Source organism: Halyomorpha halys, unplaced genomic scaffold (genome assembly GCF_000696795.3).
Source record: "Halyomorpha halys isolate HHAL.00 unplaced genomic scaffold, Hhal_1.1 Scaffold472.1, whole genome shotgun sequence".
Classification (NCBI taxonomy): domain Eukaryota; kingdom Metazoa; phylum Arthropoda; class Insecta; order Hemiptera; family Pentatomidae; genus Halyomorpha; species Halyomorpha halys.
The window spans coordinates 302,562-316,289 of record NW_027111148.1 but is presented as its reverse complement, the minus strand read 5'-3'; the positions used below and the strand labels follow the sequence as shown (position 1 = coordinate 316,289).

The 13,728-nt window shown below is 28.4% G+C and overlaps 1 protein-coding gene across 1 annotated transcript in view; it reads left to right on the top strand.

Moving 5' to 3' along the window:
- Positions 1-561: 561 nt before the first annotated feature.
- LOC106683179 (acyl-CoA Delta-9 desaturase) overlaps positions 562-13,728 on the top strand; it is a 41,745-nt gene continuing 28,578 nt past the window's right edge. Inside the window, exon 1 of the mRNA XM_014424471.2 lies at positions 562-701. Coding sequence (XP_014279957.1) covers positions 602-701 — 100 coding nt within the window. The 5' untranslated portion in view covers positions 562-601. The remainder of the gene's footprint in view (positions 702-13,728) is intronic.

The following is a 13,728-nucleotide window of genomic DNA, read 5'->3' as shown; positions in this document are numbered from 1 at the left end:
GTTAAATACATTTAATAATATTTCTACTTGTTAAATACATTTAATAATATTTCAACTTGTTAAATACATTTAATAATATTTCTACTTGTTAAATAAATTTAATAATATTTCTCAACCCTTTAATTGTAAAAAATCTCACATTTTTTCTTTTATGATAGTTTGGATCATTTAAAAAAAAAAATTACGAAAATTCACTTATTTTTTGTACCAATTATCCAACGCTACATTTTTATGGGATCAATATTGAAAATATATTTATTTAATAGATTTAGTTATTGTGTCAATTATTAAAGGCTTAATTGATCAAGTAGGTAAATGACAGACAGTTAAAATTTTCACTAACCGAGAAAATTTATTTTATAAGATTTATAAAATAGTTAAAATTAGGTGTAGTAACACGAAGAAAATGTCACCGAGAAAGGCTTTGAGCCGATTTTTAAACCTACATATTTTTTTTAAGGTGAATTTTTTTATATAACTACTAAATAATTTCGTGAAGTACACGAGGTAAACTGCTATATAAGCTGTATCATTGCCTCCCCACCATTTGTTATTGGACCGCAAAGGTGCTGATACTGCTCTGTCCCAGATCACTCTAGCCATGTTCGAGAAAACACTGTTCGGTCGGATATTCCAAAATTTCGGGGTTAATCTAAGAACGAGGGATGATTATCTTGTAGATACGTACAGCATAAAAAAAGGTAAGCCCCATCACACAATTATGAACTATTTATATACATTTTTAGAAATATTTTATTTATTTTTAATCATAACTATTAAACAGGGATAATGTACTTCATAATGTCTATATTCCTTAATTAAGCACTCCTTTTTCAATGTTTTAATATTTCAATCAATGCTATAAATCAAAAATTTAATTGGTACTTTTTTAAAACATCCACTCGATCTCTTAATGATATTTCAGGAATATAACAGATCTTATATTGAACTTGCCGACCCGGCAATGCTTCGCTACTGCTATATTTGAGAATGTATATGGATTTAACAAATAAAATTAGTTTGTTATAGATTATTGTATACTTTATTATTATGATTTAGTAACATAAAAATAGATTTTTAATAACATCTATCTATCTAACCTCTCACTGTGCTTCAATATTAGTACTGTACTTAAACGACTGCACGTGAATCGGTCCAGAAATTCAAAAGTTTATTGTGTATTATATACATATACATGAAAGGATAAGACGGTAACCATGGTAACGTATTTGATGACAACTAACTTCGCTGTATTATCATTAATAATGTTCCTATTTAGGTGATTTTTTAAGGAAATTTTACTATCATAACCATGACATATATTTGTGGACAAAGGAAATTTTACTATCTATGATACTATCATGTATATACTACATGAGACATATGGTGCTCCGCGCTTTAATATTAGTACTATATTGAAACAATCCGAACGCCTCACCTATGAAAGAGTGGTAACAGATTTTTTAAGAGTGAATCAAAGAAGACCTTTTAGCACCTCAATAAACCCTTAAAAACGACTTTTCTAAAAAATTAATAAATGAAGAGCCGATCTTTTATAAAAAAAAAATTTAATAACTTCAATACTATTCAACCAACCCGCACTAAACTTGGCAGTAGTTTAGAGGTCTATAAACTGCGCCAAAGGGCATAAACCGGGTCTAACTAAACAAATTATAATTGAAGATATAAAATAAAACGTGTCAATTTTTTCCCTTATTTGAAACCCATATTACGCCTATAAGAGCATTAAATCTACGTAAATATTATGTAGACTGGAAGAGCAGACATTCAGCTTTCTAACGGTTATATTAATGTAGGAATTAGATGAAATGAAGTTAAGAACTATTATATGAACAATAGTTACAGGGAAAAAATCGTCCAAAAAATCAATAAAAAATTTTCTAATTTTTAATTTCTTTGAAAAATGGTATTTGGTAGTTTGAGACGACAAAAAAAAAACAAATATCTACAAAAAAATTTTGTTGACCTACATTTCCCCCAGCCACAATAGGTTTTTATATTTTTTTGTTAATATATTATAGCTTAATAGAATCAAACATGTTTTTTTTCTTTTCTTCGGAAAGAGACGAATCAATTAGTGTACAATAACCATGAAAAAAACGCATACTTCCCGAGCAATAAACCAGAAGCGCTTAATTTTGCTCATAACTTTTTTCCTACTCGGGAATTCGGGGATTTCGCTATCTAACTCACGAAAGGAAACATTTTTTTCTCAACACTTTATAATGCCACAAGGCAATCAAAGCGAGAAGACGCACTAAAGTGTACATATTACATTTCTTCTATTATGCACGTATTACCTAATAATGGTATTACTCTTAATGAAGGGTTTGAAAAAAAAGGGAAATTTTTTGAAAAAACAACACGTTAATGGACCCAGTAATTCATAAGTTTATCGTGGACAAAGATTCGAAAACAATCGCAAAACATGAACTGCATGTTTTACTAATCTCATATAATATATGATACTATATTAATTTTATTTATTTTACAGATACATTCAAAATAAGAGATTATAAATTAAAGTTTTAACAATTTGAAAAAATAATATGCACTAAAATCGCAACAATATAAAATGTAAAACAATCGCAAAAAATAAATTATAAGTCTTTATGTTCTTTTACTGAAACAATATAATTTGAAAGATCCTAAATTGAATTTACTGATCAAAATTAAAATAAGAGATCATAATTTAAAATTTTAATAATTTAGAAATAATTATATTCACTATACACTTTTGAAAGTTTAAAAAAAAATTCATAAAACATGAACTAGAGGTCTTAAAGAGTTTTTACTTATGTAATATAACATAATAGATCCTAAATTGAATTTATTTATTCAACTTACTACGTTTAGAAAAAATATTATAAATAAGAAATAATATATACTGTGCCTATGGGTACATTTTCAAAAGAATTACAAAATATCGACTAGATTCTTTTTTCATAGATATAATAGGGAAAAAATTAGAACTACAACTGTTACAAATGTTAAAATTCCAACTAAATACAATCCAAATAACTTGAGGTAAACTTTTCGTGCACCTATTTCAAAATACCTTCTTTGTTTAATGGAATCGGAACTTGAGAAAAATATAAGTTGTTCATTTTTAATTTTGTAAAATTCTTATTAGCACATTAGTACATATTATTCGGCCTGAAGTAGAAAAGGATCAAATAAGTATATTTAGAATTAGAAACTGAAATATTACAATTTGATTAATTTGTGCCAAAATTATAAGAAAACAAAATTATTTTTACTGGTTCTGCTCATAAGTTCAATGTAAGATTTATTAATTAGTTTTATTTTAATTGATTAATACAACCCCGCAATGGAGAGAAATTAAAAAAAGTGGAAGAAGATATATGATTGATATAAATCATGATTCGTTTATTCGCATTTATATTTTGTATATTTAAACAGGATAGAGGATACGTTAAAATCATTCCAAAATAGTTTTATAATGTGAATAAGAATTTAAACCTTCAATAAAATATATGAAAAAAATAATTATATATTAACTTTATTATTCTATTTTTTTATAATCAAGTATAAGGGAATGGGATAGCTGAGTGGTAAGGCACTTTGCTACTAACTTCAAGAACTTGGCTTCGAATCCGGCTGTGGCAGATAATGATTTATTGTGTTACTGTACTCGTGAGTCAATCCTCTCGGTTCAGGAGCCCTCCGGGTTCCAACCAGCCTCATAAAGTGGGGAAAAATCTGACTTTAGAGCATAATTCTGGCCCTATCACCTCCTTGCACAACCGTTGGTCTAATAACAGTACTTGCTTACAAAGTATTGAACTTCTGACACTTCACATTGTAGCAGGACAGATTTATAAATATATAATAATAAGAAACACAATGTCACATTTTCATTACTCCAAGAGTTGATGGTATAGATTTATTTATTTTTTTTGAAAAACTCATTGAAATTTTCTGCATTATACTTCTTTTTATTTTTATTTATTATGTCACTTCATAGAAAAAAAAGTAAATTTTTAGTATAAAATAAATAAATACTTGGGATTAAGTAATTAGTGGACACCAATATATCTCATAAAACGGAAAAGTTTAAATATTCAGAATATTTTAACTTTCACTAATAAATTAACAACTGATGAACCCTTATGGGTGCTTGTCAATTAGCTTTCACTTTTTAGAATTATAAGTATAGAAGAATCAAATGTATTTTACTGTAAATTAATTATGTATTGTGTATTTTATTTATTGTTTTTCTTAACTATATACAATATTTCTATTTTTTCGGGTTTTTTTTTTTTTTTGTCTTTTGTAATATATATTATTTTCGTTCATTGTAAACATTAGATTCAACAGTAGCGTTAATTAAAGCTCTGGAAACTTATATATATTTATAATTTTTTTTATTCGTTATTGTACTGTATTAATCAATCAATAAATTATGCTATCAGTCAGTTTAAAAGATACATGCTAGATTTATAAGCAATTTTAGAAATTGAAACATATTCATTTAAGTTAGTCTTTTTAAATAGCTGTCAAAATGTGTTAGTTAAAAAATAATAAATAATTAATTTAACTAAAAACCGAATTAAAAATGATTTTATAAGTCAGCCTGCAAAAAATGCTTTCTAATCTATAGCGTTAAGGTTTATGCTTCTTTACTAAGCAGGTACTGATATTAATAATTCTCAAAATTTATATTTATTGTCAAAACATAGTTTTGAGCTATTCTACTCTTAAAACTTACTAAAAAAAAATTAAGTCTGTAACACTACAACCCATGAAGGGTAAGGTCTGCAGTACTTTGTAAGGAAGAACTGTTTCTAGACCAACGGTTGTGCAAGGAGGTGATTTGGTCAGAATCACGCCCAATCGCCAGATTTTTACCCAACTAAGGGTACCCACTTTATGAGGCTGACTGGACGGCTACAGATGACAGATAATAATTATCTGCCACAGCCGGATTCGAAAACATTTAGGCAACATTCCCCCACAATTTGTTTATATTTAAAACTATATAACAATAAACAAATTTTAGCCATATATATGTATATTTATTTATTTTCAACATATTTCTAATTCATTGGCAATTGTCAAAAATGATTCTCTTCACCCAGTCATATTATTAAAATATATTTTCATTTATACACATGGAAGTATTTGTTGCAATTTATGTTCAACTATTTAATAGGTCATTTAAGATGGAGCTTTTATGTCCAATACTTAAGTCTCCAGCAAGACAAGTGAATTGTCAGTTTTTCCATTGTTTTATATACACTAAATTTGGTCATACTGTGTAGATTTTATTTGTTACCTAAGAATCCTTAAAAAACCTATTAAGTTTTATAGATCATAATACGACATGTTCTCGCAATAAAAATCAATGGTATTAAAAATACATTGTTATCTCTTCTATTGCTTTATTACTAGAATGGCCGAGTCGGTCTTTCACGGCTATTATGACAATTCGATTTGCTTGTAACAAATAATATAATAATATAAATATAAATAATATAATAATTTGAATTATTTAAAAAAAAAAAATTTTCCCCCATGACATTTCCTCGTATTGCTTTTTTGGATAATCGTTTTCTCTTTGAGGCAAATCGAATAGGAGGTAAATCGATATCGCGTTTATTTGAGGTCACAAGTTACCAATGTTACACCATGCTATTTATTAGCACTTGGCATTTTCTTTTTGCTTTCCCTATCCTAGTTTGTTACATTTCTATGTATTATGCAACTTCACTATTAAATACCAAAGTTATCTCTCTCCATACCTTCATTTCTGTTGTCTTTTCCTCCTCCTTTCTTGTTATTTCATTTTGCCTCCTTTCGGGTTTCTGTAAGTTAATTATTAGTTAATATTAGGCTAAAAAAAAACAAAATAAATAAAAAACAAAAATAAGTAATTAGGACATATACATGTTGATGGAGTCGTCCATTTTAGTCAAATATTTTTCAGTCGTTGTTGATTCTACATCCGAAAATATTAAACATGTAACCCAGAGTAAGTTCCTATGGACTCTATAAGTCAAGAAAAAAAAATAAAAATTCAAAACTACGATTTTTCATAACCATTCAATCTTATTATTCTGTATCTACAAATTCACAACTTAACAAAAATCTTTTTTTCGTTAAGTAGAAAAATAAAATTATACGTTTCAGATCCAAAAACAATGTAGTCACGTCTAGCAATAAATTAAGTCAAATAAATTTTTTTAGTACAAAACAAGTTCATATTTGTTTTCTATAACCCAAAAACACGGTATTAATTATCACATTTCAAAGAAATAAAAACATATTTTTTTTAGCTCAAAAATTTTCTCTAGCAATTAACCAGTAATTACGAAATTCATTGAAAGTTCTCAGAGAACTCAACGGATGTACCTTATTTTTAAATTAATTCATAGAGGGCGTTAAATTAAACCTAGTGGCACAAATAACTACTTCAATTTTAATTTGATAAACTAGAAAATGTATTTAAAATATTTTTTTAATGGATTTTATTGCCTTCAAATTCAGCCGTATATTCTTTATTGTTATTATTTAAAAAAAAAAAAAAAGAAGATTTTTCCAACGCTTCCAAAACATTTGAACTTGGAGAAGGTGGGACCAAATATTGTTTGATGATTCTACATTAAAAAAAATTGGATATATGTTCGTTTTTTAATTATATCTGCAAAAATACATACATATCTTTTTTTTTATAATAAAATCATTTTTTAATAAGAAAATCATACATTATAATGTTTAGGTCAAAGAAATATGTAGTCGTTTCAAGTAAAGTAAGACAAATAAATTTTGACGAGTACAAAAAAAGTTCATATATTTTTTCAGCTTTTAAATGCCATTATTCAATGAAATAAATAAATGTCATATTTTTTAGCCTAAATATTTCCTCTACCAATTTTCGAAAAATCGTGAAAATCATTCATAGGTGCTAGGAACTGATTTAGTTTAAATTTGTATTATACAAAAAGGACGTTAAAATTTATATTTATGTTTTTATATATTTTTTATAGCATTCAAATTCAAAATATTTATACTTCATTATTATCAGAATGAAAAGGAAAAAAAGTCTTTTCTACGGTACTACAGAGTTTGAATTTGGTCAAGGTGGCTCTGGGCGATAAAGATTTCAAGTCTATTATACTTCATTTCTCAGCTTTTTATAGCCATTGGAACATTGAGGTACACATATAATATTTTTGAATAATAGGTGATAGCCTCACTAAGCCCTTGCCAGTTCGGTTTAAGTTTTAATTTTTAAATGCTCCTTACTTTGTTACAAATCAAGTCATCAGGAAATCAATGTCCTATATGTTGCTGATTTTGCCAGAACCAGGTACCAATATACTAAACTAATATATAAACTTCCCTACCACCTAAACCCACTCGTTTCTAGCCTGGCTTATCCTTCATTACCTAATAATCTTCCTAGGCTTCTGAAAAGAAGATGGCCTCGAGATCTTCTCTAGAAATGTTATTGGAGTTCTATCAATGGGTAGATTCTCCTCATGTTTGTATCATGTCATTATATCCCCTGCAGCAAATTTACTTGATGTATATATTTTTATACAGTTGTAAATAACGATAAATAAATTATTACAAAAAAAATTTTTACCATTGACAATAACCTCTTTATTAAATAATCACTGTCTGTTACTTTCTTCACAATTAAAAAATTAAAATGTTAAAAAAAAATTCCAACTAAGCTCAGAACGTATTAACGTACGAAATCAATTTAAAAGATTTATTTAAAGATACTAGAACAACCCTTTCAGGGTTTGCCTTTACTGTCCCTTTCCCTTGACATCGAAGTTGCACATTATCACAATCACCCTGACTGATGTTAATACAGGGTCAGGTTAGGAAAAATCATAAATAAATTTGCAGTAAGGGGAAAAATATTAATGAATCATTGAATCTCTGTTTCTTTTTCAAACGTCAGCTGGTATAAGCAGTACTTCTTTGATTTAAAATAATGTAAATAAATATTAATGTTTTATTTCAAGTTTAACTATCAAAAGTGAGTTGAAATATGACATCTTTCGAGAGTGTTAAAGATTTAATTAAAGGTTAATTATTAAATGATTAAAAAAAAGTTTTGATTCCGTTAGACCACATCACCAGTTGTACTGGTCTGTATATTCTGCCTAACGAGTTAAATGTTAATTTTCTTTTACTATTTCCTCCAAAATTTTATTATACTTAGTAATTTTGTTTTATTAATGTGTCATTTGAAAAGCTATTCTAGTTTAGTTTTCTTTATTCCAAAACGTATCGACTCGTCTCAAAATATTTAGATGGCCTACATTTTTAACCGACAGTGTACAGAAGATTTTATTTTTATTATTTCTCAATTTGTGAAAAAAAAAATTAAATATAGATAATAATTTTTAAAATATGAGAATAATGTAAATCTTTATCTGGGTTTGTAACAATTGATGCGGGACGTACGTAAAAAGGATATTTTTTTTAAAGCTGTTATCTTTCATTATAAATAGAAAATATCTGTCAAAAGGAAATCACAGTTATGAAATAACTAAATGAAGATATAATTATGAATTTCAACACAATCTAATTGATTGAGCAAACTTTTAAAAAAAACACAAGAAAACGTCATAAACACTTTGTCCTGATAATGGCACACCATAATATGTATATATATATATATATATTAATTATTTTGTATTGGACACATTCCAAAGAAATCACTATTGATTGAGTTTAGTTTTTAACTAATAGGGTAACTTGTGGGGTAGTCTATAGGCAACGCAAATCTTCGGAAGGCAAACCTTTTTTATTTGTTTTTAAATTGTGTTTCTATAATAATAATAATAATAAAATCAGCTATATTTGCAGTGTTTTATTATTATGGAAAAATATTTAATATCGTATTGTTGAATATGGACTATTTTATTGTTTGTGTGATGTCAGCCTTCTGTAAATATATTCACCAGTTAATATTTTACTTACGTCATACATTAAGGTGTCACTACATTTCATAAAAGGATATCTATAAGAATTTGTTATTTCGAATATATCGACGAAAAAATACGTCAATCCATCAGATAAATGAGCTCTTACGCGTGCATACGAACGCAACATATTCAACAACAAGAAAAACAAAAAAAGCAGAATCGATTTTTTTTTTCAAGAAAGTGGCGTAGAGTTTTTAATACAGTTGCATTAATAAGGGATGGGTGAATGGAACAATTCTTCTATACTGAAATATATGAAATAGGAATTTTTGACTTGGTGGATTCACACAAGCAGATACGTAGTCAGAGTAATCTCCGCAGTTAGTTTTAGAAAAAGTAATAAAATCAATAACCATTGGAAAGAGAATTTTGAACGACTCATTCAAATGACTAATAAATGGGAACCATATGGTTATGGAACGAAAGTTATTAATATTATTTAATAAAAAATTAAATCTTTACCATTACGACCCATGAACGGGTCAGGGGTGCAGTACTTTTAATAGACAAACGGTTGTGCAAATAGGTGATTTGGTCAGAATCACGCTCCACCACTAGATTTTTTCTCAAATTAGAGTAATCACTTTATGAGGCTGGGTGGACCCCGGAGAGCTCCTGATCCCCCAGGGTTGACTACAGTAACAGAATTATCAATTTAAAAAAAAAATGAAACAAAAAAAAAAATCAAAATAGGTTTCGGTTTATTATACTTATTCTGACACAGTTACGATAGGTCAATGACATATGTGACGTAAATTTAAGAAAATACACTTGACATTAAATAATGCCACAGGCTACTGTTACGAACGTTCTGATAAGGCAGAAAAAAAAATACATGCTGATTTTGTTTTTACTATCAGTCACCCTTGAATTTAACTGGAGCGGTACTAAAAGAGCCGTGGAGGTAATAGAATTTTATTTCCCTCGCGAATGTCGTCAAATGGAAATAAAACTCTTGTGAAATCAAAACTTTAACATCGGTTTGCAATTGAGTCAAAAATAAACCTGATAGCGATTTTTTCGTATTTTTTATTTAACATCTAGAAAACCGTGACCTGGAAATCGGAAATATAGTTGTCATATTCTCTAGCCCATAACTGACAAAAACACTCACTGGAAAAAAGTTATAATTTGAAAATTAAATTGGAATTTTATTCTGGTTGTTGGTCATCAATTGATATAAGTCATCATAGAATCTATTTATTTATTTATCTTAATTATAAAGGTTCAGCTAACCCAAAGGTTCGATGACAATACCACTAATCACAATATACATAAATATGTCTTTTATTACCTAAATCTTTAATAAAATCTTTTCATCTACGTCTCGATCTACCCTTCAGACTCGTCGGTTCACAGTTTACTAACATTTAACACGCCCATCTTATCCGCCACAATGCTATGAAAATCTGAATTATATTTACCGGATGCATTTCCCTCTATTCAGCTATGTGTAGCCTTCCGTTAACTCATCTTTTTTCGGTCCCAATATTTTACGTGTTACTTTATTTTCTAAAACCTTAAGGTGCAGTTCATCCTTTAGTATCAGAGGCTAGTTATCACATCTATAAAGAACGCTAATTTCAGTGAGTTGCTCACGTTTCTATTGCTAATTATGTATTTGGTTTTATCCCTATTTATTTCGAGACTTAGTTCCTTACAAGAGTTTATCTACGCGATTGTATTTAGTTTTAAATTCCCTTGTTCTTACCCAATAATACCAATTCATCCACATACCTCAGAACAGATATCTTACCACCTAAAGTTAAATCTTTATCGGTATGAATCACATTTTTAATAATCTATTTCAGTGCTAGATTAAATGAGATTGCTTATAGAGAATCATCTTGTTCAGACCCTACCGATTCTCGAACTTCTCAGTATAATGATTACCGATTTGTACCTTATTAAACGTTTCGGACATGCACATACTAAATTTACTAACTTCTTTGGTATTCCCTCTTCAATTAAAATAGTATACAGCTTCTGGTGGTCAATAGAATCGTAAGCGTTTTTGAAATCCATATAACGCTGATGAACTACCCCGTAGTATTTTAACTTTTATTTATCATAAAATATATCATTATTTTTTTTTAAATTAATTTATAATTTATCATTACTTATCTCTTTCTTTTTTGGGTAGAAAAGGTTCCTAAGGAAAAATAAAAAATGAAACATATGATTATCGATTCTCAAAAAATAAAATAAAAAAAATTTATTTACTAATATATAATTCTAACAAATATTAAAAAGTAATATTTAATTTAATAGAGTTTTGGAATACAAGTTATAGGATTCAAGTAGGCCAAAACATGGCGCCAAACTAATTAATCAGAAGTTTTCAGAACAGCAAAGAGATAGCGTGACATGTCTTCAATTGCTCATATGATTTTATGAAACATCCTATTATGTTTATATAAATAGGTTAAATTATTATTATAATTAAATAGGTATAAACTATTATAAAATAAATATCCTATTATGTCCTAGTTTACACAATATTTCTTAAAATTCGAAAATATTTTAAATTTATTAAATAATGTTGAAATAAAATGAAAAAAAAAAGAAGAAAATGAAAGGAATATGGTCCGGGTGCGGTCAAGAAAAACTCAAATAGTAGAAATATACTAATTTAATGAGCCAACGTTTCGCCCCACGTTGCAGGGCTTCTTCAGGGCTAAAAAAGATACAAACACCAGAAAAAAAAAGAACTTTTCACTAAAGCTAATATTACAATGACATGTTTAAATTATTCATTCATTGTCAGTAATATGACTTTTTTCCCTATTTAATCTAATCTTCTGGTCTAATTCATGTAAAATTTATGGCTCACAAGCCAAGTAGCGGCCACCAATGTAATTTTTTTGTTGATAAAAATAAGATGTTAAAAAAAAATTAAATACGAACAAACGGGCACTAAGCAACAGTAGCTTCACTTCCGCAACAGAAATTGACGTTAATCACGTAGTATTATCAGGCATGTACTGCCACGACAGTAAATTATCACTGCGTAGACGGAATTTAACGTTAACGTGACAATAGCTTCACTACCGTAACGAGTAGTCGACTATCACGCTGATTGCCATGACTGCAATTACTGTACAGTTCAAGCAGTGCAATGGCTACGACAGTTCGTGTCGTAGCTGTAAAGACTCACCATGTTAACTGTCTTTAACATGACGGGGGTTTTACTACCGCTTCTGGTACTATCAATGATCACTATAGCACTGTCATGATGCATGACCGCAGCTATCATACAATTCACGCCATGTTAGTGGACATAAGTCAAATAACTCCAAAACCTTTTTATATATTTCAAAAAATAAACATTAAACTTTCATTTAAATCTGTATAATAATTTTCATCCAGTAGCCTTTTTTACGCCCTTGTACTACAATTTTTTATTACTTTAATGAAAACTGCTAGACAAAATTTATATGTCTGCAAAGTATAAGTAGGAGGAATAAAAAATGGCTGATGTTTCAGAACGATAGAAAAAAAAATCATTCAGAGCTCTATATCTTTAAAACTAACAACAACACTAGAAAATCTAAGATAATATCATTGAAAGCAGAGTAAATTTGCTAATTACGTTCAATAGTTCCCGAGATATAGGTTTTTAAAAAGCAACATTTCATAAAAAATATGTTGAAAAATCAGTAGTTAGTGAATTTATTTTCAGAAATCAATACATCGGAAACCATTCGACGTACAAATGTCTATTAAGACTTAAATTAAAGCTAGTTTAATGTACTATAAAGTAATTAATAACGTTTATCTTGGTAGTAATAGTAGTTGCCATGATATTCGACTAAATGAATTCAGAAAATGTTGATTTCTAGGTGTCCAGACAATGATCTTGATTTATGTAACCATATATTTTAGGAACCATACGACGTACAAAAGTCTGCTTGCACTCAAATTATCTTTTTAAAAAGCAATATCTCAGGAACTAATAATCGTTAATATCTCTATCAGGGCTCATATTTTTAGCAAATTTACTGTTGTTTAAATTATATTCTATTAGGTTTTCTAATGTCGTTGATGATGATAACGATATGAAGTGAAAAATGTTTTTTTCAACGTTTTGAAACAGCCGCCATTTTTATTTCCCCTACTTATGCTTGGCAGACTCGTCAATTCCGACTAGTAATTATATATAGTGTTCATTAAAGTAATCAAAATTGGGGTGAAATAACTGCCTTTTTTCTCCCCTTGAGCCCTTGTATTATAATGTACTGTGAGCCGAGTGTCATTTTGTGTCAAGGAAAAGAAAATAGGTTTGCGCTGCACATGCTTTGGCGAAAGTAACTGAAAAAATTGACAAAAGTTCATCTTGATGTCAACAATTTACAACCTCTAAGAATATCATCAAAAACGGACAAATTGTAGCTATAATGTAATACATAGAAGGATTATTCGAAAGTTGAACAGATGTACAGTTATCGTATCAAATGCGTACCTTAAAGTTTAGAACGTGAGCTGAAATTTTCGATTCCGAAAACCAAAAGAATTTCCATTTTCTAAGCGTCTCGTCGCTATACGACAAAAAACATTGGCACAAATAAGATCATATTCCCTTATTTGTGTTCATTATTATTCTACTGACTGCACCTCCGACCATTTTTTCATCACAGTCAACAAGAAAGGCATCATCATAACATAATAAGCTCTTTTGGTCGCTGTTCAATATATTATTAAAAAATAATATATATTAAAAAAAGGATAAGCTATT